The sequence below is a fragment of the Alligator sinensis genome, unplaced genomic scaffold (assembly GCF_000455745.1).
Source record: "Alligator sinensis unplaced genomic scaffold, ASM45574v1 scaffold2165_1, whole genome shotgun sequence".
Taxonomy (NCBI): Eukaryota; Metazoa; Chordata; order Crocodylia; family Alligatoridae; genus Alligator; species Alligator sinensis.
In genome coordinates this window covers 317303-345101 of record NW_005843125.1, presented here as the reverse complement: position 1 = coordinate 345101, position 27799 = coordinate 317303, and the positions used below count along the sequence as shown (strand labels likewise).

The 27799-nt window shown below is 48.3% G+C and overlaps 2 protein-coding genes across 2 annotated transcripts in view; both read left to right on the top strand.

The window, feature by feature from the left end:
• Positions 1-3: 3 nt before the first annotated feature.
• LOC102374951 (sulfhydryl oxidase 1-like) lies at positions 4-26537 on the top strand (the record flags this gene model as incomplete). The annotated part of the gene is made up of 12 exons (XM_006037492.3): positions 4-118; positions 9078-9178; positions 14554-14602; positions 15117-15207; positions 17031-17121; positions 17778-17923; positions 18811-18975; positions 19144-19273; positions 21570-21692; positions 21866-22013; positions 24342-24518; positions 25383-26537. Coding segments are annotated over 12 exons (2043 nt in total), but the record flags the coding sequence as incomplete, so codon positions are not given.
• Positions 26538-26920: 383 nt separating this feature from the next.
• The window catches only part of LOC102374695 (sulfhydryl oxidase 1-like), a 60308-nt gene continuing 59429 nt past the window's right edge, over positions 26921-27799 (top strand). Inside the window, exon 1 of the mRNA XM_006037491.3 lies at positions 26921-27103. Coding sequence (XP_006037553.1) covers positions 26921-27103 — 183 coding nt within the window. The remainder of the gene's footprint in view (positions 27104-27799) is intronic.

Genomic DNA, 27799 nt, shown 5'->3' with positions numbered 1-27799 from the left:
CTGGAGCGCAGCGTGCTCAACTCCAGCAGCGCCTGGGCCGTGGAGTTCTACGCCTCCTGGTGCGGGGACTGCGTCCACTTCGCCCCCACGTGGCGGGCGCTGGCCGCAGACATCCTGGGTGAGTGCCCGGCCCCGGCCCCCTCGGGCCCTTCCTGCTGCGGCTCTCCGGGCCCGGCAGGAGGGCTGGGCTGGCCCCGGCGGAGGAGTTTGAAGCTGGAGTTGTGCCGGCAGAGCCCGGTAGCGCAGGCTCGGGCGGGCGTTGGGGCATCTCGTAGAGCCCGGGCTCAGATGGGCCCCGGCAGGTCTCTCCGAGGAAGGCGTTGGCCTCCCACCAAGGGCCCCCCGTGCTGGACGGTCACGGCTGCAGCTTTGGCCTTTGTAGGTCAAGGTTGGGCCGGGGCGGGGAACATTGCCTGGCCCCAGACGGCTTCCAGAAAGGGCCTCCTGGGTGAACGCCTCCGCAAGGCTTCATGTGACGTCAGAGTCCGCTTCAGCCCAAGGGATCCTTAAGTGTTTAACAGCCTAATTGATGGCCTAACTGTAGGTACCTAGAGCTAGATAAACTACCCCCCCCCCCTTGAAGTGGAAAGTGGTAGTTGTTTGGAAATGCATGGTGCCACGCTGTGTAGTTTAGGACAGACGGTGAAGAATAATGATCCCGGCTGAAAAACACAGGGGGGTGGTTTAGCTATTCTGCATCTCTGGGATCCATTGTCATCACCCTGCTCCGGAGTGTGCTGTGCCTCAGCCCTTCCCTTACTCATCCTTCTGGAGAGTGGTGGCCGGTAATGGGGTGGCCCATTATCACACCCAGCCTGGTCATTGAATAACATTTTGCTTTCTGTCCCAATCTGGGGATCCTAAGCTGCCTCAGAAGTAGTAATGGATTTTGCTTCCCACTCTCGGTCTGACAGAGGGAGCATTAGGGAGAACCTACCGGAAGGACGTTGGCACAAGTGGGGATGGTCCTCTGGTGTGTGGATCCCTGTACCACACAGTGAGATTACTAGCTTCTGGAAGAAGAGGAGGGCCAGGCAGAGAGTTAATGCTGTCCAGTCCAGGCTTACTGCCAAGGAGGCAGCTCAGCCAGCCCATGAGTTGCAGGGCTCGGGCTCCGGCTCGGGCTCCGGCTCTGGGTGCAATGTTATAAATCAGGTGCGTGACTGCTACTTGTATATTTACAAGGGGCTGAGGCCTTACCAACAGTAGTGGTTGTGGTCAACATTCTTCTTCTCGTGTATGACTTCAGAAAGTCGACTCCTCCAACCATTTAAGAGTAGATCCATCAATATTACTGCAGTCTTTCAGACTTGTTCGCTCCCTCTGGTGGACCATATAGAGGGCAGTCAGTTAGTTAATATATGCTGGGCTGTCTGAACTCCTTTGCCACAGGGACACGATGGTGAGTTTGTAAGGCTCATTTTATGTTTCATTTTGTTGCAGGCTCCATAGCCTGATCACAGTCGATTCAGGTTTAGCCATGCCTTACATGGGAGTTTATAACCAGGAGGGTGTGAGGATGGTAGTTGTATGTAGTTGTGTAGTGGGGTGTGGACATATTGCAGTGGTCGACATATTGGGCACAGACACCCACCCCCGCAGGCCAGAGAGAACCAATCTGCACATGCTGTACCCGTGCACTGAGCTGGGCGGGAGTTGCTGACAGTAGCTCCCTGGTTGTTCCCCCTGGGAAAATGCTTAACAGTATTCATGATTGACTGGAACTGGTGACCCATGCGGGTAGCAGGGGGTGGAACTGTATGCTGACAGATGCTGTACTACTTGTTTTAACTTGTGTTGGCTCTAATGCCTGGGCTTGACATTGTGGCTGTGAAATGTTTGTGCTCCCACATGCCATGGACAGATGGTAGCTTGATGCTCAACAAACAAGGACACAGAGAGCCTCTGCTGGAGAGTCTCCACTTAAGAATCTATGGTTTCCTGCCCTGTGAAGAAAATACACCCTGCTTTTGGTGTGAGGGGGGATCTGTCCCTTTAGTGACACCATTTCTTACATGAATGCTGCCCCTGTGATTTCCCTGCATAGAGGTGGGTGCTGTGAGGGCCTGGCACAGCTCTCCTGAACTCTAGCTCAGGGCTTGGTGCAGTTGCCTGCAAGGGCCTGTTAGGTCCTACTGCAACACAGTTCAAATAAGCAGGCAGCAGTGAGCTCTTGGTCTAGCTTTTGGCATACATGTGGGTGCACTGGTGTTGCCTGAACAGGAGGGTGCAAGCAAGTCCAGACTCCTTGCAATGTCTGTATGACAGCACAGACAGGACTTGTTTTTTCCCCTCCTCTTTTGTATTCTGGCCCAAAAGTCTGTGTATAACGCAGGGCATTAGAGGAAATCTGGTCTCTGCTTCTCTGATGGCTCTAGAACAGGGGCTGATAAAGTCCAGCCTGCTGGCCGAAGCTGGCCTGCAGCGGACTCCATTTCCCGGCAGTCCTTGCCCATGTGGCTGTGGCTGGTTTCCATGGAGACCCCAGCAGCAGCCACTGTGGTGATAGCTGGGGCCAGGGTTTCCGTGGAGCCCAGCCCCAGCAGCACTGGCAGAGTGCATGGCAGTGTGGGGAGCTGCTCCAGGGCTGAACTGGGATCTTGCAGCAGTGACAGCATGGTCCAGAGCCGGGGCAAAGCCGCGCTCCACACCCTGCATGTCCCTGCTTGGAGCACGTAGGCTGCAGATCGCAGGTCTGCTCTGGCTGTGGACCACGCTGTCACCGCTGCAAGATCCCAGCTCAGCCCCCAAGCAGCTCCCCGCCCTGCCAGCACTGCTGGGGCCAATCTCCATGGGAACCACAGCCCCAGCTATCATAGCTGGCTGCTGCTGGGGTCTCCATGGAAACCGGCTCCAGCCTCATTGGCAGGGGCTTCTGGGAAATGGAGTCTGGCTGCCCTCTGGATCCATCATTTTGCCCACTTCTGCTCTTGAATCCCATAAATTAAAGTGTTGGAAAAGCTCCATGAATCTGACTGGGCAAAGGCTGATCTTAAAGGAGAAACCTTGTGGGGCAATGAGGAGTGAAGCCTGCCCAATCTGCCTTGAATTCTTGTGCCAAGAGATGATATTTTGTTGAGAGTTTGTGCCACCTGGCTTTTTCACAGTGGGTCAGTGGGATTAATCCTCACTTTCTTGCAGGACTTGGAGAGCCTCTAACTGAAATCTTGCTGGGAGGTGGGGGTGTGTTGACCCTTTGAGTAAATTAAGCTGTGCAGATCCAGGTGCATGCCCCTTGGGCCTCATTAAGAAGAGGGGGTGGAACCTGGGACTGATCAGTAGAGACCAGAAGGCAGCTAGGTCTGTGTATGTGGCTGGTCCAGGGCATGAACTACATGCAACAAGGGCAGCTGGTCTGGGGAACATGATGCTTGTGGTACCTGTGCTGGAAGCAACCCTGCACACGGGATTCAGCACATGGAACTGGTCTGTGGACCTGATCTAACCCAGCCTCGTGCCCCATGCATACTACACCAGACACGTTGTGTGCGCTACATTGAGGCAGGTAACACCATGGTCCAAATGACACAGCTCTGTGGTTGAATCTGGTCTGCAGGCCATAACTTTGACACCCCTGCCTTAGAAATTCCCCTCTATACTCATGAAAAAGAGGAGTTACTGCCTCATAAGCCCTGTGTAGGCCATGATTACCAAACTTTCCTCAGGAGAGTAAAGAGCAGTGGCCCATTCAGCCCCACTTTTTTTCTCTGACTTGGACCATCACTGGCTGCCATGGAAAAAGAAGACAGAATCCGTATTGTAGAACAGCCTATTCCTAAAGGACCTTGATTTCCAGGCCCACTAGGTGGTGGTTGGCTTGTTTCCTGAAGTGTGTGGGTTTATAGCCATTGTAATTCCTTTCTGTCTAGCACAACTGGAAGTTCTTGTCCACATAAATGTCCTTCCTGTCCTGAATCCTGATAAACTCTTGGCTTCCATAGGTTAATGGTGTCATGTTTTACCCTTGGTTGTGATCCTTTGATAGGTGCTAAATTGCTGCCTTGTCACTTTCCTTGATTGCCCCATATTTGTGGATCTGCTCTAATAGGAGAGGGGGCTGCTTTCTCTGTTTGCCATTGCTTTACATACCTGTCCTGTATCCTATCTAATGCATCCCTTCTCAACACTGCCATTGTTTTTTATCTCTGCTTACTTAAAGGTCTTGCCATGTCTCTTACCATGAGCTCTGGTCAGAATGCGAGAGCTTTGGGAAGCCTGCGTCCCAGGTTGGGGACCAGGATAAAGTGCTGCAGGTCAGGACTGAGGCATTGGTGAAGCTGAAACAGGAATCCAGCCCTGGAAGAACTGGAATAGTAGGGCTGCTGGGGGTCAGAGTGAAGTGGCGTTGGCAGAGTTGTCTGAGAGCTCAGGACTGAAATAGCAGGATGTTGGGTATTGTAGGACAGGACTGGCAGCTTGCACAGCATTGGTTTGCACAGAGCTCGATCCTGGCTAGCACTGCTTTCTCTTTGCAATCCTACCAAAGGCTATGTCCAATGAGAGGCAGGAAAGCACCCTTCTGATTGGCTTATTTTGCAGGGAGTGTTTGACTCTGGGCCAGTGTCCAGTACCAATGTGGTTTATCATGCTGGCTTGTAGGGGGCTCTGGCATCTCCTTTTGAACGAAATGGTGCCAGTGGACTCCATGGCCTCATTTGGCATGTTATGGCATCTTATGGATTCTGCAGAGAAAGGGTAGAGGGAAGGATGTGAATGCTCCAAGCAGCAGAGCCCTGCTCCTGAGGGTCCCTTGAACTCCTGTGTTGGTTCCTCTTCTCCACAGTAGTTTCATGCATGAGCCCCATGCATGAGCCCCAACCACCCCACCCTTCATTTCGTATAGGTTAACAGCTACTGCAGTAGTCTTAACCACCTCAAAGCCCCAGAAGTAAATTGAGTTCCCTGCCAGCCAGATAAGAATTAAGCATGGGTCTTTAGAGCTCTGAAATTAAGTATATGAGGTAGTTTACTCCATTTATACTGGGCAGAAGGATATTTCACTCTTCTCGGCAAAGGAGAGAAAGGACCGCCCTTTCTGGCATAGTGTTTCTGTAGCTGCCTGGATCTGAAACCTCCCAAGCTCATGTTCATGCTCCACTCTCCTGGGCACATGTATGCCTGGAGCATGCCCCGTGGATCTCTCATGCAATAAAACTGCCATGGGCAATTATTTCGGCTGGAGGGCAACTTAACAAGTTTTGGCGAGCTGTTGAGGGCTGCAAGGGTAGACCCGCCCCTTGATAGGTGCCCTGCCCCCTGGTCACCATTTTGGGACTGGAAGTTTTGCCCCTGACCTTTGCCATTAGACATCCTTCCCCTTGCTCTGGAAGTACTCCTTTGGGAGTGTTGCCAGCTTGAAACCGGGGGAAAGAAAACCAATTCTATACTAAAAACAAAATCAAACATCTACTATAACTTATTTTAATTTGATTTCAAAAAATATTTTTGTCCTGATTTATGTGTATTTGTGTAGTGTATCTAGAGGTGATTGCATAATAGCTAAAATACAGTCACTCTTATGTATTGTGTGTCTGGGATAAGAGGGTGTATGTGGGGGCTGTGTGGTTGGGGGTGGGTGGGGGAAGGGGAGTGGTGTGGATTATGTGGTTGGGGTGGGATTGCATGAGAGGATGTGGGTATGGTTGTGGGGTGGGAGTGTATGGAGGCTGTGGGAGGGTCTGGGTGTGTTTGGGGGCATGGTGGGAAGATTGAGAGTGTGTGGGGTGTGAGGAGGTTATGATGGGGTGGGAGTGTGTGTGTGGGCTGTGGTAGGGCGTGGAGTTATGGTGGGTTGTGGGAGTGTGTTGGGGTATGGTGGGAGGATTGGGAGTGTGTGGGGTGTATGGGGGGTTTTGATGGGGTGGGAGTGTGTGAGGGCTGTGGTAGGGTGTGGGGGTATGGGGTTACGGGGGGGGCAGTGTGCAGGGGGGGGCTGTGGGAGGGTGTGGGTGTATGTTGGAGGTATGGTGGGAGGTGGAGAGCTAGCCCATCCCATCACAGCAGAACGCGATTCCAGCTGCATGGCTGGGACCCACACAGTGTGGCACAGAGCCAGCCTGGGTCAGTGATGTGCTAGAGTTTCAGGAGCTGCACAAAGTCCCACGTCATCCGGCTTGGCCAGTTCCGTGCCTCCATGTGGTGCTCCTGGCACTCTAGCTGGGAGTGGCACATGCTAGAGTCCCATGAACCCCTCCCCCCGGCCCATTCTTACCTGAATTTCCACTCTAGGATGGAGGGGGGGCTGGGGAACAGCCACAGGGTTGCCAGGGCAGGAGGCTCTGCTAGGCACAAGCTTCTGGTCTTCAGAAGCTTCTGGGGGTTGGGGGGATGGTGGGACAGGACAGGGCTAGGCATGTTGAGTTAGGTTTGAGGTTTGTCACGTCTCAACCAGAGCCTGAGCTGCTTGGTGCTGTAGCCGGCGCTTCCTGCTACCGGTGTCTCATCCGGTAATAATTGTCTAAATTTTAGAGGGGCCCTGTGGGCCAGATATAATAGCCTGGCAGGCCAAATCTGGCCTGTGGGCTGTATTGTTTCTGCCCCTGCAATAAAAGCACAGAACTTTTCTATGTCTTTTGGATTCTGTGCCAGAAGCAGTGATTTGTAAGCGCTGGGATATATGAAGGAGCTGGTGTTTCCCTTGAATGCAGATCCCTTGTGTGCTGATGGCTAATGTTTCCCTCCTCCCAGACCTGTTACTGCTGGCATTTATATGTAGCTATACAGTGAGAGCTGTGCTAACATCTGCCTAGTGGTTATGGTAGTGTGCTTGGCTGGCCAGTAACATTTTGGCCTCCCCAAGAGTTTCTCTATATTAACTGTTCTAAGTTACACAGCCATGGCAGGAGGCTGGAAGACAAGCTAATGGATTTCATTGTGCTCCACTTGCCTGCCCACTGCTGCTATTTCCAACAAACTTTTGGCTGCTTTCCACAGTTCTGTGTTCTGTTTCTGCTCTCTGGTCCTGGGAATCGACTGGCTAGAATGAGCTAATTGATTCTCTCTGGCCTGTGGTGGGTGGGTCTCCATGCCCAATGTGTCTCATGATGACCACTACTGTTGATAAGGCCTCAGCCCCTTGTATGTTATGGAGTAGCAGTCACACACCTGATTTACAACATTGCGCCCCGGAGCCAGAGCCCAAGCTCTGCAATTCATGGGCTGGCTGAGCTCCCTACCTCCAATCTTTTGCGTGGGGGGAAGGGAGCATGGGAACAAAATGTTCTGGATTCATCAGCCTTTGCACACAAGGACATTGAGAACCAGTGTTTATGAAGGAGGGATTAGCAGCTCTGAATTGGCTTCCTCCCCAATTCTGCCCTTGGCACTAGTCCAGATCTCTTCTGTTCCCCATGACTCTCAGCTCAGCCTGTCCCTGTGAGGGGCTGGGAGGACACTGTCCTCCTCATGTTGGCATGGAAGAGGCTGTTGCCTCAACAGAAGGGTTCTTCCCTCCCTCCCTTCCTCCCCCAGTGCCTGCAGTTGAGATCTAGGAGTTCACAGCACTCATCCTGGCTGCACAGACTCACACTATGGCAGTTTGAGAGGAAGGAAAGCAGGAGCCGGGCAGTGGTGCTGTGATCCCTGCATCCTCAGGCTGTGGAGGGGGGATGCTGGGGCTGGACTGTGGGTATTTGGTTTGTGAACAGTAGGGGAGTTGCCGAGAGTACCATGAGCTATTCGGAGTTGTCCTCTACCCTCACTGAAAGGGGCCCATGTTCAGTGCTACATTGGAAGCGGGATCCTAGCACTAGCACACGCTGCTCACTGATCCCTCAAGTAGTAGACATGTGGGCACTGCCAACCCATGCACAACTTGGAGAGGAGCCCTTCAAGGCAAATGCTGAGTGCTCCTGCCATTTATGTATGTGGTGTTCTTCCTGCACCAGTTGTCAAACATGGCTTGGGTATGGAGCTTGGGCATGATGCTGGTGAAGGAGCAGGCTGAGGTCAGGTCAGTAAGAATGAGTTCCTGCCTTGACAGGAGCATGAAAGGGTCCCATGGCCACCTGCATTATCCAAAGGGTTTGAGCCCTGTTGTGCTGACCACATTCCAGCTTGGAGCACTGCATTCACCTTGTCACTAAAATCTGCTGGTGCTGTATTAATTGAGTGATTTGACTCATGTAGAATGCTCTTCTTCACTTGCTGTGCTCAGCTACTGCAGAGTATCTGCTCTGCGTGGTTAAACAGCTGCCATCCTTTACTCTAGAGGCAGCTTTATGTTTAGTTCTGGCTAAAGTGACTTCTCTGTATGGTGTGTTAGAAACACAGGAGGCAGGTGCTGCTCCTAGAGGTCAGGTCTTGACCATGGAAGTGCAGAATCCAAGTGTCAGCACTTAGTTGTTTGAAAAGGACAGAGATTGAGGGGGGATGTACCTGGTATTCCATAGGGCTCTGTGGGACTAGCCAGTGGGGTCTGTGTCTGGGAAATGGACACTCGCACTACTTTCACTGCATATAGAACCAGTTTTAGAAGCGAGTAAGCAGGGCTCTACCTTGTGCTCCCTGACTATGTGGATCCCACTAGGCTAAGTTAGTACAAGTCATACCATATGTAGGTGAGAGGAGGGATGGGCCCATGACTTAGCCTCTGCCTTGTGCCCCCACCAGTCTAACTCTCTCTGCTCACATAATCAATATATTTCTTAGCTAGGAGTAGAAGCTGCCCTAGCGTGCCAGTGGGCACCTTGTAGTTTTGCAGATGCAAGGGTAAGTGCTGTACAGTAGACACCCTCAGGCTTAGCTCTACTCTTGCATTTCATACAGTGATTTGTGGCAAAGATCATAGGCTGGAGTAGCTGGGAACTCCTTCAGGGACTCCTTTGCTGGGTGAGGTTATAATGGGAGTAGCTGAGAGAATGTCTGTAATCTAATCAGCACACCTCTGATTGCCCTCTAGTAAAAGCTGCCCCTGAAATCCCTCACTCCCCTCATATGCTGTGTTTCTTCCCCATTTTGTACTTGCTGAGGCTGGAGTTAGCACCTGCTCTTTAACAGCAGGTGCTCCTGGAATTGCACTGAATGCAGAGGTAATTCAGCTCTTTTAACCATGTCTGTCATTTTGTCTGTCCTTCTAGAATGGAGACCAGCGGTGATACTTGGTGCCATCAACTGTGCCGATGAATCCAATGAGAAAGTGTGTAGGGACTTTAGAATAACTGGGTACCCAACTTTAAAGGTAAAGTTTACAGGGGCTGGGATGGGATGGGAGGAAAGCAGAGCCTGTCTCATTTGCCTGGTATCAGGGCTGCAGCCTGTTTGATATGATATCCAAGAGTCTCTTGATCAGTTCCTCAATGGCTCTGGTCCCCAGTCTGCATATTGCATGGTGTTTTGACTTTGTTTGGAGAGGGGCTGAATAACAGTAATTGGCCACAGGCCAATTCAGACATTCACAAACCTGTTTATCTTGATTCAATAGCAAAAAATGTTTAGTATATAGGGTGGTTCTCTGGCTATGGGGAACAAGGCAGGGAGGAAGAATTTTCTATGTATGAATTGTCCCTTAAAAAGGTTGCCAGGGGAAACTGGATTAGCTTGTCTCTGGGAAGCTGTTATGGGCCTTGTGGCTCAGGGAGCAGCTGTCACAGATGTCTTGAGGGATAGCCAGCACCGGTTTGTTGTGGGTAGGTCTTGCTTGACCAATCTTATCTCCTTTTATGACCAGGTGACCTATCACCTGGACAAGGGAGAGGAGATTGACGTCATATATCTTGACTTAAAAGAGCCTTTGATCTGGTATCCCATGATCACCTCTTGGCAAAACTGGCCAACTGCGGCCTCAGGTCTACCACGATCCGCTGGCTGGGGATTTGGCTCCGTGGTCGGACCCAGAGGGTGGTGGTTGATGTAAGTCAATCGTCATGGTGCCCTGTGACCAGTGCAGTCTCCCAAGGCTCTGTCCTTGGACCTAGATTGTTCAACATCTTCATTAATGATGTGGACATTGGAGTCAGAAGTGGACTGGCCAAGTTCACCGATGATACCAAACTCTGGGGTAAAGCATCCACACCTGAGGACAGGAGGGTGATCCAGGCTGACCGTGACAGGCTCAAGAAATGGGTGGATGAAAACCTGATGGTGTTTAATACTGAAAAATGCAAGGTTCTCCACCTTGGGAGGAAAAACCTGCAGCATCTTTATAGGCTTGGCAGTGCTACGCTGGCTAGCACTACAGATGAAAGGGACTTGGGGGTCATGATTAACCACAAGATGAATATGAGCCTTCAGTGTGATGCTGCAGCCAGTAAAGCAAGCCAAACGCTGGCTTGCATCCATAGATGCTTCTCAAGCAAATCCCAGAACATCATTCTCCCCTTGTACTTGGCCTTGGTGAGGCTGCATCTGGAGTACTGCTTCCAGTTATGGGCTCCTCAATTCAAAAAGGATGTGGAGAAGCTTGAGAGAGTCCAGAGAAGAGCCACGCTCATGATCAGAGGTCAGGAAAACAGACCTTACAATGACAGGCTGAGATCTATGGGGCTCTAGCTTGGAAAAGCACGGGCTCGGGGGCGATCTGATGGCCACCTATAAGTTTATCAGAGGTGTTCACCAGGATCTGGGGGGATGATTGTTCACCAGAGCCCCCCAACGGATGACAAGGTTGAAGGTTATAAACTCCAGCAAGACCATTTCAGGCTGAACATAAGAAAGAATTTCTTCACTGTCCGAGCCCCCAAGGTCTGGAATAGCTTGCCACCGGAGGTGGTTCATGCACCTACATTGAACACCTTCAAGAGAAATTTGGATGCTTATCTTGCTGGGATCCTATGACCCCAGCTGACTTCCTGCCCCTTGGGCAGGGGGCTGGACTCGATGATCTTCCAAGGTCCCTTCCAGCCCTGATGTCTATGAAATCTATGACATCTATATGTGGCCTACTGCCATGGAGACCCTCCAGTAGCACTGATGTCCCCCTCATTTCCTAGGAGAGAGGCCTCTTGAGAGTGCCTGTTAGCTGAGCACCCTGTGTGATAGAGTACCCCTTCTGACTAAGAGAGCCATTTTTGTGGCCTTCCTGTCTGCTCTGATGAGTGAGGATCTCACTCATCTATGTGGGTAACACCCCTGTCCTCCCGAAGGGCTTTCCAAATGACATTTGGCACCTAGGAATTGCCCCACATCCCCCTTTGTGAAGTGCAGCCCCCTAGGGAGTGACACACAGCAGCTGTTTAAAACCATGCAGCACCTCTTCCTTGCACTCCAGAGTAGGAAGTAAAGAATCCAATGTGCATATGCAGCCTTGTCAGGGATTAGGGTAGGCAGGGCATAGCTGCATGCAAGAATTGTTCAAGAATGCTGGAAGAAATACTTCAGGTCTTGTCGCAAACACTGTGGGGGTGACCACAGGTGACCTGGCTTCCCTTTTTTATTGTTTCCTGGGTAGCAGGGTTGCAACCAGGCTGCCGGGGGTGATGGTTGGGCCCTTAGCATGGGGGCTGCTATTTTTGGTTCTTCCCAAAGTTGGCATCTGCGTCTGGTGCTCTTCTGCCCCCTCCGGTTATGCTACTAGGTCTTTGTGCCACAGAGACACCAAGAGAAATTTTTTCCCATCTGCAAGCTATTTTGAGGATGCCTGATGGCTCTGCTGTTGATGGCTGTTACTTCTAATTCTTCCCCTTGGTCCCATACCCAGAAGCGAATTGTATAAATAAATATACTTTAAATATTTGCTTATGTTGGATTGAAGTTTGGCTTCAGCCAAACCTTCAGAGATGTCTTCTTAACAGGTGGTTAATCCCCAGAATTTGGAATTGCTTTGAAGTTTGGACAGGAGAAGGAGGGGGACAGGAAAACTTCACTATGAATTATTATTTACAAAGTGACACAGGGACACACAGGATGCCAAGCACATTACAGGAGTCTTTGTTGGAGGTTTGCTGCTGTTCCTTTTGTGTGTTCCCTTTGGGAGTCTCCATAGGTAGCGCTCTCCAAGGTTTAGAGTCCGGGGGACAAAGCCAACAAAGTCTCCATCACTCTCTTCTCAGTGGCCCAGTGTGGCTCTTGCACTGCCTGTGCTCCTTCCCAGATGAAAGTGGATGTTTAAGGATTGAATCAGTTCTGGCTGGGGGAATGGTGTGGTGCACTCTGATCTGGTGCAAAGGGAAATACAGTGTCTGTCTATTTAAAATGTGTCTGCCACAAACATGCTGTGACTCAAACACAGGACTGTTTCCAAGAACTCCTTCAAAGAGAAAGGGTCAATGAAAATCCTTCTTGGTGAGAATCATCACATTTTTGTGACCCTTCAAATTATGTAAAGCAGGGAAGATTTTTAAAATTTCCTTTCACTATTCACTTTCTGTGCTATTCTCTGGCTTTTTGTTAAGTCAAATTAATTAATAGATAGTTAGCAGGATGTACAGTCAAATCTCTGGCTATGTCTTCATATCTAAAAAGAAATGCGTGTTTTGCTTTTAAGTGAGGTAATCTTAATTATCCTGCACTAGAAGCCTAGTGAAGACAAGGCATCTGTAATGTAGCCAAGCAAAGTCAGGACCCTACTGTTCACTAACAGCTAATGTTACCTTGCTACATAGCAGTAAGAACTGCTGCACGTTGTCTCCAGTAGGATTTTATGGTAAAGTAGGTCAGGAATCTCTCTGAAAACACACTTGTTTTTTGTCCCTGAAAGCAAAACTTATGTTTTCATCTACCTTGGGAATCTGAATGGTATGTTATCCTCTGATAGTTATTGGGTTTTTGAACATCACTCAGAACCTCTAGGTCACTATAAAAACATCTAAATATTAACATGACTGTTTTTTGCCTACAGTAAATGGTGAGTGCTGTTGGAAAAAAATGTCAGCAATTTGGTTAATGTTTTAATATTCTGCTCATTTCTCCACAAAGATAAATCCTGTGGGTTTTTCTTATCAGCCTTTATGTGCTAGCAGAGGTGATAGAGAGGCATGGACTTCTCTGATTCCTTTTTTCTTTACCTTGTATGCACCAACTTCTGACTGGTCAAAATCTGGTGGAAGTGGTGCCCACACTAGTGATTCCCCATGTGAGTGGTTGTATTTGTGCTGTGTCTGCAACAAGGGTAGAAGATCCACAAGAAACTCTCCCTTCCTGGTAACTGCAAGCACGAGTCCCAGCTGCTTAAGGATAGTGCCTTGCACACTGATGCACATCCATTCTGTCTCCGCCTTGCACTAGCTTTGGTTGGGAAATGCCCCTTATGGAGCTGGTGGCCAAGAAGGAGTGATTGTAAATCAGTAACTCCCCAGACTCCCATGGAAATCACTTTTCTGGACACAAGCAAAGAGGAGGTTAGTTATGCGGAAGGAAAGGTGGGGAATTAGTGAGTATGAGCTGGAATGCTGGTGATGATCAACAGTCCTCAGTCTGATAAGCATTTGCTCAGATTGCTGCTGCTGGAGGAGAGAGGACTAGGTGGTGGAGCAGTAAGCTATCCTAACTCAGGTACCTCATAGATTCATAGATTGTCAGGGGCTGGAAGGGCACTCGCAAGATCATCGGGTCCAGCCCCCCTGCAGTAGGCAGGAAAGACAACTGGGGTCAGGTGACCCCAGCGAGGTGACTGTCCAGTTTCCTCTTGAAGATTTCCAGGGTAGGTGATTGCACCACTTCTGGAGGGAGTGTAAGAATGTGCTGATTGCCTCTTGGCCTATAATATCATACTGGTCAGGTTTCAGACAGAGGATCTTGCAAAATGATCAGGTTAGCTTATGCCACTCAGTTCAATTGTTTCAGGGTCCCTGCAGGCTGAGGCAATTGTTAAATTGGTAAAAACTGAGACAGGGTCAGTTAAAAGGCTTTGTTTAAAAGTGTAAAGCTAGAAACCTATTCTCAAAACCTGCACGCTCAGATTCTGGAGTTAGGATGGCCCTGAGGTAATGAAGTACATGGAGATTTCTCTGTAATGCTCTCTTGTTTTGTGAGGGGGCTGCCTCTGGCACCCTGTTCCTACAGTCCAGGTCCACTAGCCTCGACTTGTTGGGTGTCACAAGACAGGACCTCTGAGGGCTAGTTCTGGGAAGGTTGACAGGTGACTCTACTTCCTCTACTTCCCTCCCTCTCACTTAATCTGTCAAGCCTCAGCTGGTGTTTGCCCTCTAGGGTGCAAAGATCTGTTTGTTCACCAAAGCGTTGGCTAAAAGGCCACTTGAAATGCTGAATGAGTTTGCTTGTGGGAGTGTTGTTGAATTTGCATTGTGTTGGTTGATTAGAACAAATGTGTGCATGTGAGTGCATGCACAATTGATCTGTATGTTCCTAGAAGCTGCACAGACCTTGTACAAATCTGCAACTTCTATTCACACTGTTCTATTTGGAAATTAATGGATTGTACCTTCTACACCATGTTCTTCATCCCTTGATCTTAAAGCAATTCTCCTTCTCCCTGCAGATTGGTAACCTTGGCCCAAGTCTCTCAGCTGATCAGTGGCAGAGCCAGCTATAGAGCCCAGGTCTCTGGACTCCACTCCCAGGCTCTGTGGGCTGGACTGTTCTGTTTATCCCTGTGCTCTAGGTTTAAAGTGCTGTCAAGACACTCACACTAACTCACTGTCTCTTGTTTCTTTTCAGTTTTTTGAGGCCTTTTCCAGAAGCCCAGAGGATGGAAAGAGGATCTCTCGTGAGTATTCAGTTGCCTTTTAACCCTTTGATTGAAGCCCCGGTCAGAATTCTCCTTGCAGAGTTGTTTCCTTTCAGTTTGCAGCCAGCCCTCATGCTTGCTGAGTTCTGGAGCTGGGGCAGGCTGGGAGAGCAGTGCCCCTGACTTGGGCAGGTGGGGCATTGCCAGTGGGAGGGAGCTCTAGGACAACCCCTTGCCTCTGAAAGGGAAAATCCTGCAGGGTGTCAGTGAAACTTGAACCTGACAAAAGAGGTGCATCTCTGCCCTGATCCCTTAACCGTTGGGCTGCAGAGACTGCCATATGGACTGGGGAGGTGCCCAGTAAGGCCCAGTAGCTCTTTGATCCCTCTTCTACAAGGCGAAGTTGATGTGGCAGCAAGACAGGAGGGACCCAGTATGGATGGGAGCTGGAGCTGGGACAGGTTGTGTCGGCTACTAGCCAACAGATACTACCTTTGGCTGCTTGTGAAGATTGCTGTGGGGTTAAGCTCTGTGTATTTTGTTCCCTCTACAGATGTTGATTCCAGCCTTCAGGCCTTGAGACAGGGCATAATCACCCACCTGGAGAAGTACCAGGATGTTTATCCCCCATTGGAGCCAGCCAGGTAACTGGAGGGTAATGGAATAACACCAGTACCAATTGTATTTAGTGTGTGTGCATGTTTGTGAGAGAAAGAGATATAGTAGCATGCAATTGGGCTCAGAGATGAGATCTTTCCAGGGGCAGGGGGAGCGTTGGTGTCTTGTGGGGTGAGAGATCAGGAAAGGAACAGTCTCATCCATAACAAAGCTTTTAGTAGCAGTTCTGTCATGGATACTCTGCTATGTTTCTTGGCTCCAAATCTAGGTTCTTACACACGTTGATAATGACAGTAATCAGGTGCTCACTTTAGAAGCACTCACGTTTATCATTTCTAACTGAATTCCTTTGGGAGTGGACTGGATGCCTTTCCCAGGCTTTCTTTTTGAGGTTTTCTGGACACTTAATAAACAAAACTAGGTCTATAACTAAGGTTCTTGATTTCAAAAGTTCTGATCAGAGAAAACAAGCAGTAGGATTAAATGGCTAGGCATTGGCATCATTAAAAAGAAATGAAAGGATAAACAAAAATTGTTCAGTACTAAGGTACTTGTTTATCAAAGTCTTCCCTTCAGAAATCAAAGGGAACCAAGTGAAGTTAGCTGACATATGGAGCCCAGAGATTTGAATGTGGATGAGACTTGGAATTCCTGCAAGTCAAAGATGCACATACTGTCTAGATCTTGTATCCCAAGTAATGGGGGAAACAGTTGTGGGGAAGGGCTCCTGACCAAAGTGGATAAAGGAACCACCTCAAAGATATGCGATTTTCTTTAAATACAAGACACACCTTTTTTCCCCCCACAAATTGTAAATTGGGGTGTGCACTATAAGCAAGGAAGTACAGCAACAGCAGTTTCTGTTGCTCAAGCTTCTGCTATGGGGGACAAAAAGAAGAAATTGCACATCTTCCACAGGAAACAAAGTAGTGAGCGAGGCTGGACTCCTGAGCTGCTGTTACTCAGTGACTTATTACAAGGACAGATCTTTATTTCTTCATTCTGACTTTGAAAAACAAGTTGTCTGTCTTATTCCAGGGTGTGTTGCATGCCAGAAAATATGGTATTAGGAGTACATGGGAATCCTGTAAGAAATTAAAAAAAGGAACTGATCAGCAAAGAAAGCTGTGTGAGTAGTCAGGAAGTGTTATGGATAAAGAGAGAATTGCCCCAAAGCAAACTAAGACCTCACAAAGGATGTTAAAACACCTAGCAAAACACTTCCAGCCATACAAATGAAAAACCTCCATAAACCCAAAGAAAAATATTGCAAGGGTTAGGGCTACTGTGTGCTAAAGATGAGGGAGAGATTAAAGAAGATAGCTTAGGCATGGCCTAAAACCAAAATGAATACTGCACCTCAATTTTCAGTATGCCTGATGGTGGTGAATGTGGGTTGTAGGGGTGGGGGAGGCTGAAGAACTAATGGGAACAAGATTATGGAAATGGCCATCTCAGCTGGGAAAAATTGGATAAACTCTGTCCAGAATTCTGAGGAGAGTTGCACATGAGAATTAAAAAAAAAAAAAAAAATCTTTGCTACCAGATCTGTAATCAGTCAAATTGGGAATGGCACCTGGTATGTGGGCTTTCCTGCCTGTTGTTCCTTCTACAGGCACTTCAACTCACCTGCAGGGCTGCACCAGGTGACCCTTAAAGTTCCTTTCAACCCCATGATTCTTCAGATTTTGTATAATGTGGCCATTTCCCAGCTTGAAGAGTTATGCCCCACGTGGTGCTGCCTGTTTGTTCTTTATGCACTTGTTGCCACTTTTCCAGTGCTTACGTGGGGGGAATGTTCCTGTCTTAGTGACAACCCATCCTGTTGTCTTGCTTTTTTCCCTTATAGCACAGAGGAGGTTCATGGGTTCTTTCAGAAAAACAAAGTTGCGTACCTGGCCCTTATCTTTGAGAAGAACGACTCCTTTCTGGGCAGAGAGGTGATGTTTTCTTGTAATGTTATATTGCTCTAGCCCCTGCAGTTGTGATGATGTTCCCCCCACCACATGCCTGTGCTTGTTGTTGTTAGCACATAGAAAGAGAGGGCAGTTATTTTCCCAAAGAGGTTTCTGTGAAGTAGTATGACCAGAGGTGCAAGTTCTCCTTCCACACCCTGCACCTCTGAAGAGTTTAATTGGCATTGAGGCATAACATTAGTCTGGAGCCCTTCTTTATGCCCCTTCTAGTTTCCATAGATATTACATACCATTTGCTGCAGAGGGAAGAATATGAGACCCAAGTAGTTTTCCAAAGATGAATAAGCCCTGGGCTCAAGAGCCAGAAATTGATGGGTTTCAAACTCATCTCTTCACCCAGTTTGGGCCAGTCCCTTACCCCCTGTGTGTCTCCAATGACAGTTAATGTTTTTCTACCTCTTGGGACAATTGGGAGGGCCAGGTAATGTTTGGGCACTGCCTGGAGGATGTGAAGGGTTATACTGGAACTGAATTGTCCTGCTGGCCTGGAGGAGCTACAGGCTTCCCACTGAACTCCCTAAGGTCAGCTCTGCCCACGGAGGAAAACTGCTGTGATGGGTCTGGTTCCTGGGACATTCTGTGCCTTGGGTAGCCTGACCTGGGAGCATCTGGCATTTCAGGTGACCCTGGACATGCAGCAGTACATGAACATTGCTGTCAGGAGAGTGTTGAGCAATGAGGAGGAGCTGGTGAAGGAGTACAACGTGGCCACCTTCCCTTCTGCCTACTTGCTTGTCAGCAACGGCTCCTTCTCTCGCATCTCTGCGTGAGTGCTTCCCTGCTAATTCCCAGGTTGCAAACAGACCACCCCTGTTGTTAGCTGGTTAAAGCTTTACCTGTGCTGTACCCAGAGACTGAGGGTTTGAATCCTGGCATTTGTGGTTAGGGCTGATGATGGACAGGCTGCCTGTGCTTGGGCAGGAAGTGTGAATCCCAGCCTTTGTGGGTAGCTTTTAGGATGCTTGGATACTGCCTGGATAATGACATTCAGCAGGGTTCTGTGGAAGCTGCTTTACCAACCTGTAGACTTTGATAGAGAACGCCCTTTCTATCAGATCTTTTAAAGCTGTTTTACAGCCCCTTGTTCAGAAGGGTGGTGTTGAGTTGAAGAGGGTAAAGCTGACCCCTCCAGAGCTGAGCAGGAATTGTATGAAAGGTAGAGGAAAGTGCATCTTTTAGGGGAACTGGCTGCAGACAGTAACTCACCGTGAGATTTTCTATCTTCTTCCTGCTTCCCTGAAGCACCCTGGGGGGTGGCACTGCTGGTGTAGACCGAGGAGGGTAGAACATTTAAAGTGCTTCCTAGTCACCTCTCACATCCCTGACAAGGAACTCTAGGCAGCACTTGGCACTTTCCTTCTGCTGCTAGAGGCAGAAATAAATGCTCTTCTTGGAAACCTAGGGTGAGAGAAGGCTGCAGAAAGTAGAGTAGAGAGGGGGTATCTGGGGCTGGTAGATGCATGGGGAGAGGGTGGACACTGCATGTGTGTGGTAGGGCCTTTCATACACTCCTGGTAAGGAGTCTCCTCTTGTTTCAGGGTGTGATATCTCACATATGCCTGGGCCGGGGCGGGGGGTCTGGCAGCTGGGGGTCTATCAGGGTGGAGAGGAGACAGAGGCATCTCTCATATTTTGTCTTTGCCTCTTTAACAGGCAAGAGGAGGCACGATCCTCCTATACCTCCTTTCTCAGGGGCCTGTCTGGTATTAATGACAAGACTCTAATATTAAAAGCCCAGAATGTAACAACACCTCCTCCTTCAAGGGTGCCAGATGCAGAGCACCCAACAGAAACAACCCATTGGAATCATGCTGACAGGTAAGAAATGCTTTCTCTTGTTCTTCTGTCTGTCCAAATTTCTTCCCTTATGAAGCCTGAGTGCATTAAGATGCTGAATCATGACTAACATGAGGAGCATGAAGGGAGTGACCCTCTCAATGTGGACAGACCCACCAGGCTGTCAGTGCTCCATTTTTTTCTCTTCAGCTCCAAGCTCTACATGGCTGACCTGGAATCTGCACTGCACCACTCCCTGAGGGTAGAGACAGCCAAGTTCTCCATCCTGGAGGGAGAGCAGGTGGAGGCCCTGAAGTGCTATGTGTCAGTGTTGACCAAGGTGAGCACTAAGGAGACTTCAACCAGGCAAGGCTTCAGTTGACTGAACAGTTCTCCAGTCCCCTCGTCCTGAGAGCAGGTGTTGGGTGTTGCCACAATGACAGAGAGGAAAATCACTGGATTGCCCCACTGTCAGGTTAGAAGCAAGGCCAGCTGTTGCATTAATTACCCAGCTAATGAGGCTGTTCCTTGCAAACTAATTTATCCCAAGTCCATTTCAACTGGTGCCTAACAATGTGGCAGGCCACTTTGGGAGAGGTCAGACTGTTTGAAAATGCCACATTCTGGTTGGCATATGTTCCTGACAGTGTCCTTCCCATGCATTTCCAGTGCAGCTGTGGCCCAACCAAGCTGTAGGAAGCTCACAGGTATGGCTGTGTGTAAACACCAGGCTCTCACTGGATCTGAGCCCTGGATGTGGATACAGTCTTTGTTTAACTATTACCAGAAACAGGATTGCATCAACCATTCAGCTGGGAACAAAATCCCTACTTCCCGTCTCTGACCTGTGCAAGTGACCTGACCAGCCCCATCCACCTCTGACATATGCTACTCCTTTTTGAAACCTTATGTACCTATGCACAATGATTCAGCCTGGGCCAAGCTGCCACAAGGGGAAGTAATGGTGGCACTGCTGTTTCTTCCATCCTCAACTTGAAGTTTTGTTTTCTCCCAACTTTCTGCTCTGTTCTCTGCCTTTAAGCCCTGAACTGGCCATATCATCAGAGTGCAGAGGGCACCACTCCTTGATTCAGCAGCTTTGAAATGTCTCCTTTCCTGTGGCATATGAATGACTGGCAGCTGCTTATCCATATGTTGGAATTTGACTGACTAGCTGTGTGAGGAGGGCAGGACTAGGATAGCAAGGATTCATGTAGGTCAGGGCAAGGTGCCTTGGCATAGCTGTGCTGAATCTGCTAAACTCCTCTGCTTACTGCCAGACCTCAGTTAAGGCTGTCATTGAACACTGAGGAATTATTGAATTATTTAAATGAATATCCTACTTCACCACCTTCCCTTAGGAGAGTGGGGACTGCCTTCTCCTTCACATACTTAAGGAGATGTGGAGAGGTTCTATGGCTTTTGGTCTTATTTTGCAACCTTACAGGAAGAGTCTGTACTGGGAAATGCTTTGATGGCATCCAACAGCTGTAGCAATACTGGGTTTTGATTAGGGGACAGCTCTTCAGAGAGAGGCAACAGAGGATCCAGTGCTGAAATAGCACAAGGAACTCAGCTTGCCAAGCATGCTCACCTCCTCCAGCAAAGTTCACAGGTCTTGGACTGCTGTTGAGGGCAGGAGTGATGACTTTGCAGCCTCCATTTGTGCTGTTTTCTCACTGTAAAAATTGAGAGCTGGGTGTCAACCTGTTTCTAGTCTGGAAATAGCTGGTGCTGGGGATTGAACCATGATGTTTCAGACTTTGGCCACTAGATGGAGCAGTGCCACCAGGATTTCTCCAGCAGAAATGACAGGATCAGCAATTAATGGCCACTCCCCTAGTTTTGGGTGATTATGTCTGCTTTCCTGTGTGTTTACTAATTGTATAGCATAACAGGGTTCCTATGTATGACAGATAAGTAACAGCCAAGTGCTTTTTGCCTCTTGTTTTGTTTATTCTTCTTTTTTCATTTGTTCACCTGCTATTTTTGTCCTTCAGTCCTGCCTGTCTCTCTCTGTATGTATGCCTCTGTGATGTGGGTCTCTCTTTCTGCTTGTGTGATGTGTGTGTCACTCAATTCCCCAGTCCCTAGAGTGCTTGTGGTTTTAAAGTGCAGATACTAATCGGATTTTAGTTGGCTTATTGTCAAAGTAGCTTTCTGTGTTCCTTGGAGATGATCTGGAGCTGCGATCAAGATTTGGATCTTGGCTCTTGGCCTGGGGGTTGATTTGTTCATATGGGAAGCACCCTGAATACAGATGAAGAGACTTCCTAACACTAGCCTCTGGGATTCTGGTGAAAAGGGTCCTTCATAACCAGCTGGAGCCATGGGTAGCCAGGTGCTCCCCCACAGCCAGTGTTCTCTTACCATTCCCATTCTGGTAGCGACTGGGCCTGTCATAGCTGAGTTCCTTACAAGCAGTGTCTCACTTACAGAGAGCATTTGTGGCAAAGCTAGGGCATGGACTGTGTTGCTACATGCACATTTGTTTTATGTTGCCCACAAAGCTGTAACTTCTCCAGACTCTTTCTGGACCCAAAGCCAAGAGTCGCCACAGCATCTGTGTTCCTCAGGCATGACCAGGGTTGAGACTTGTCACTCACTGTATTTCCTCCTCTCTGTTTTTGGTGTAGTACTTTCCTGGACGTCCCTTTGTCAAGAATTTCTTGCATTCTTTGGACAACTGGCTGAAGGAGGTGAAGGAACCAAACATTTCCCACAGAGCCTTGGAGAAAGCCTTGAAGAATAAAAAAGATGTAAGACACTTAGAGAGTGTTTCCCTTCTGCACTGTAAGGAGGGACAAAGGATGTATTAGGTTGCCTGAATCCCTTCACTGGGGTTCAACTTCCTACTTTTGCTTCCCTTCCTCCCTCAGTTTTTCACTGGGGTTGTTTTCTGTAAATTCACCCCTGTCTGTTTCCCCATCAGCCTCCAAATCCAGCAGTGCTGACAAACAGTGTGACGTGGGTGGGTTGCCAGGGCAGTGAACCTCGCTACCGAGGATATTCCTGCTCCATCTGGACACTCTTCCACCTGCTGACAGTGCAGGCATCACGGTACAGTGCGCGGAATGCAGGTACAAGATAACTGTGCATTTAGTTTATATCCAGTTTTGCTACATCAGCCAATATGGCCATACAGAAAGTGGTGTGGAAACTATCCTGTTGTAAGCAGTTTACGGTTGCCTGATGCTGCATGGGCATCAGAAAACTTCTAACATTATTAGGAGACTAGAGAGAAGAGAGATGGATACCAGGAGAAGCAGAGTTGTCCATAAAAAATAAAGTCTATCCAGGAGGTCTGGCTGAATCCAGAAACATGGTTCTCAACATTTTTAGGCTCAAGGCACCCCTCCATAACTTTTCAGAATATAGCAGCATCGTATTTGCAATTAATATAGCAGCACCCTATTTCATTGTTTCTGCCAAATAACTTCTAGTTCTGTTACCAACTTCAGACATATTCCCAATGTTCCCAAATTAATTTCTGACATCAGAGAAAAAGCAGTTATCTCCCTCATGCCTGTTTTCTGTCTTACAGTTAACCCAGTCCCCCTTTTTATAACTTTATTTATAAAATAATCAAACTTATCAAACAGCAAGTTTGACATTTAAAGTTACAGATTCGACATTTCAAGTCATTGTCCACAGAAGTCAACCCAGTCACTTTTATATAGGGCTGGATGTTATTTATTCTGCACAGCATTGAACTGGCTTATTGTGTGTGCCCAAAATGGAGTGAGGAACATGGCTCTGACCACCAGAAGAGTTGCAGAAGCCAACCTAGTGTTGGAGCAGACTCGAGACTGGGGACAAGGAGTTCTCCCACTACTGAAAGCATAGAAGTAACCCTTGCTTCCCTCCACCTAGTTCTACCTATCTCAGCAACTATATATTACTGCATTTATTATAGCAGTGGTTTTAGTGATGGTTCTTACTTTTGCTGTAGAATCCTGGAGTGTAAAGCTTAGGTCAGGTGGGTCAGTAGCAGCAGCATTATGGCAGTCACTTGTCAGATTGGGCACCCTTTCCTTCTGCAGCCATGCAGAGGCACAATCTCTATGGGTGAAGAGATCTTCTATCCATCACCTATATCCAGGGTGTCTGTAATGCCCTAGACCAGATGCATCATGAAGTGTGATGCACTGTGAGACAATAGCACCATCCTGCTCACTTCTTTCCAAAGTCTTCACTTCATTTCTGGCTGGATTCCCTGCCCCTACATGAAACATTTACAGCAGTGAGGTAAGAGGCTTTGTTGCTGCTGCTCCTAGGCATATGTTGGAGCCCTGAATTCCCATCTGCCTAGGTGGTGGAAACTGGTCTCCTTTGTGCAGCATGTCAGTACCTTGCCTTTATCACTGGGAAGCTTTGCATGGCACTCTCTTCTCATGAGCCAAAGGCAGTACTGACATCTCCATTTAGCTACCCCCACACATCACATGAGAACAAGACCACAGCTTGAAATGATATCTAGCTCTTATATGTTCAGTGGGAGAATTGGGTGAGATAAGCAGTCACAGAACTGTAGGAAAATATTCCTGGAAGTGGGACTCAGGAGGTCATCTAGTCCCATCCCCTGCTCAAGGCAGGATCATCCCAGTCTAAAACATCTCATCCAAGTGTTTATGTAGCTTGCACTTAAAAACTTCCCGTGGTGGAGATTCTAGAACCTCTTTCAGGTAACCTGTCCCAGGGCTGAACCATGCCCCTAGTTAGAAAGTTATTGCTAAGATCCAAGGTAAGTCTCCCTAGTTGCAATTTTAAGCTTATTGCTTCTTATCCTGTCCCCTGTAGCCACAGAAAACAGTTTGTCACCACCCTGTTTTGGAGCTGCCTTGAGGTATTAGATGACTGTTATCAAATTCCCCTCAGTTATCTTTTCTGCAGTCTAAACTCTAGGTCTTCTGACCTTTCCTTGAATTCAGAGTCACCAGAGCATTTCTTCAGCAGAATCTATGTTATTTTGACTGCACAGTCAGACTTTGGCATTGCTGTCAGCCTATCAGGGCCTCACTGCCCAACAAGGCCCAGGATCCTGTGCTTTCCCAGGATGCATGTGTCCTAAATGACAGGAGAAGCCTTGCTTCTTTGACTGGCCCTTGGCTGTACCCCATGCAGATCTTTACATGGGGCAGTGTACCCAATGCTGGCTGCTCTGGGGGATGTTTGCAATTTTCGCAGTGTACCCAATGCTGGCTGCTCTGGGGGGTGTTTGCAATGTGCTGGTCCCACCCAGCCTCAGAGAGCTGGCAGGCAGCCAGGAAGAAATGAAGGGGATCTTGGAGTGCAGGGAAGTTTGGGGTGGTAGAGGGGTTGCTGTGCACAGTTGTGGCATCTCTCTGAGATGGAGAATATTCTCAGCTTTGCATGCTGCCTTGACAGGGCTGTCTTGTTTCCTCCAGGTCCATTAGAGGTCCTTGGTGCTATGCGAGGCTATGTCCGTTACTTTTTTGGCTGCGAGACCTGCTCAGAGCACTTTGAACAAATGGCAGCAGAATCCATGGACCAAGTGAAGAGCCTGGATGAGGCCATCCTCTGGCTTTGGTCAAGGCACAATCGGGTCAACGCGAGGCTGGCAGGTAACACAGATGGCATTGGCCACAACTGGGGAGAGGCAAGAAGTGTAGGAAGGTACAGCTTTGTTAGTTAATTCTTTCATCAAAAGACAGCTCTCTAAATGCTCTATTTAATAATTCCTGCTTCTCCCACCCAGGTATACGGTTACTGTTTTTCTCCCTTCCCCCACATACCTGTAAAGTCCACTTAAGGGAGGAATCAGTATATAAGCTGCTAACAGCTGAAGGGGAAGAAAGGACAAGTGTCCCCATGGACAGATGAACAAATGTCTTCCTCCTTGCCACTGTAGCCTCCCCTCTCACCACTGTAGGAGGCCCTACTCCCAGCATTCACATAGATTCCTCCACCTAGTGATCAAAGCAGTGTGGCCACATAATTGGATGAAGGAGAGACTGTTTGGTAGAGATGGACAATGAGAAGAGACTGTTCAGTCTTTGGGAAACCTTGCTGCTCTCTAAAGTAGAGGAGACAGTTCTTGTCCCAGCCAGTGGGGGCAGGGAAGGGTCTCTGGACAGAAAGCAGCTCCAGGGTTGAGACCTAGTTCTTGGCATTGTTGAAGGCTACAATCTCCCCCCCTCTTCACAGTCCCCAGTGACAAAGGGCATGTGAGAAGCTGCTGCTGCAGATGACTGGGGAGTGGGGCAATGGAGTGACTTCCCAGTAGGGGTTGGATGGGCCCCTGTGGTACACTTCCTGCACTGCTTGGTGTAGATGGAGCCTGGCTATAGCAGCAGAGGGGACATCTCTCTAAGGTTGCCCATCTCCTGCCAGGAGTGTAAATGCTCTGCCTACTGCACTGGGCCATGCTGCTGCTGCATAACCTGCTGGAAGTGTGTCTTGACTCTTGTTTGCTCTGATTTGTTCAGGTGACCTGACGGAGGACCCCAAATTCCCCAAGATGCAGTGGCCTCCCCCAGACATGTGCCCCTCCTGCCACAAAGAGATCAATGGACAACATGCATGGGATGAGGTAGCCGTCCTGCACTTCCTCAAGGGCCACTACTCACCAGTCAACATCTACTTTGCGTACACAAAACCTGAGAAATTTCTGTTGGCCAGGGACAGCCGGGATGCGGAGGAGACAACTGGAGTCAAGGGCAAGGGCAATGGGATAGTGGGGATGGAGGATAAAGGGAGAAGAGAGGAGGAGGAAGGAGGAGAACAAAGGAGGACAGAGCAGGTGGACCCAGTTGTGGGAAGAAAGATGGTCGCTCAGAAATGGCAAGCCCTAAAAGCTGCAGCCTTGGCAGCCAAGAAGAAGCAGCATCTAAGCAAGAGGGACACCACACCATTACTGATGACAGATGATAACAGTCGCCGGGCTGTTGACTATGCAGCTGCCCAGGAGCACCTGAGAAGGCGAGGGCTTAAGTCCAAGGAGATCATTGGTGTCCTGGAGGAGGAAGGAGATGATGGTGTGAGGAAAAGCCGGTGGTTCCATGTGCTGGGACTGGGTTACTCCCACCTGGACATCAGCCTGTACTTCCTCTCCTCCATGTGCCTGCTGGGCATGTACACCTTCTACATACGGCTGGGGTCCAGCAAGGGCCGCCCTAGGTTCCCCATGGCATGAGGCTTGCAGTGGGTGACCAGCTATTTCCAGTCAGGGTTGATTAAAAATTATCCTTTGTTTTTTTCCTTAAAATCCAAGTTTTTTAACATTTTAAATTAATTTTTATTTAACTTACAGATACATTATTTTTTAAAATCCTGTTTAAAATTAAATCTGAATTTAGTACAAAACATGTTAAGATCTAAATCTGAATGCCTTGAGAGCCAATGATAAATAAAAAGTAAATATGCTGAATCCATGAGTTTCTATAAAAATCTTTGAGATACAGTGGGCTGTGTGCTTTTTATTAGAAAAATCAGGGTGAAACACATTTAGCTTTTGAACTTGAGCTTTGTATATTGGCACAATAGATCTTGTACTGCATTAAGAGTTTGACTTTTTGTGGAACTCGAGAACAATCTCTCTTTTGCCATTTTCTAATATACTAACAATATAAAATGTTAAGCTATATAATTGCTTTAATAAATCTACATTATTTATAGCATGCCCACTTTGGTGGTAAGAATATATCCCAAGTCCTAGTGTAAAGGTTCTATTTAGTTGTAAATCTGCATGTTGTAATTATTATATCAACCAATGAGAAGGCATTTTTCTTTAGAAAGCAGCTGAAATACACATGGAAAAGTTGATTAAAATCAATGATTTTAAATTGAGGCCTTCCACTTGGTGATTTCAAATAATTAAATGGATTATGTAAATTACTGCGATTTAATTAATCCACATTGTGAGCAGTGGGAGAGTGGCAGGGATAGGCCTGCTACGGGCCAAGTGTCAATGGTTCCTTATACAGCTCCATGGCTGCAAGGCACCTGAATCTTCAGCTGGATTGCCATGGAAATGGGCATGGCCGGCTGGTTTCTTGGTATTGCTGTTGCTGCTGCTGCTGAGAATGTGGAGGTGCCTACTTACACAGATATGACATGTTCTTCAGGGATCCAAAAGTGTTGCCTGGTACTAAGGGCCTCTGAGAGATTTACTGCAGCTGCCAAGGAGATACTATATGTGTGCGCTGAGGTGAGGGGAAGGGGGTTTGAAGTTGTGAAATGTGAGCAGCTTTCGCTCTAGCTGCTACTGTTCCTTTCTGAGCTTGAGGCTGTAAAGAGTTAGGTCAGAGGTTCCCAAACTTTTTCCTATTGAGTACCCCCTTCCAGATTTACCAGCTGCCCATGTACCCCTACCAGCATATGGTTTATATTTTAACCCCTTAAATAACAATTATTATTATGAAAAACCCATCGTTACACAATTTCTCCTGCATATCCCTCAGAGAGGTCTTGCATACCTCCAGGGGTTATGCATACCACAGTTTGGGAACCCCTGAATTAGGCCATGATCAGGGTTATCCTTTTGGGCCAAAAGACACTAGATATCTCATAAACAACTTGAAAAGCCACTTGAGCTTAACCCTGTTTTAAATCACATTAAAGCCACTGCTGAGAGGTGATCCAAGTGGCTGTTGCTGAACTAGTTTCAAGATGTCTTTTGCAACCGCCAGGTCTGCACACTGCAGTGCCACCCAGATTCTGCATTTGGAGGAACTGGCTTAAAAACAGATAGAGAATATGGACCCTCAGTCTGGCCATGGATGACACAGTTGGAGCTATTAATCCTGTAGCTCCTACGCCTAGATTCATAGATTCATAGATGTTAGGGTCGGAAGGGACCTCAATAGATCATCGAGTCCGACCCCCTGCATAGGCAGGAAAGAGT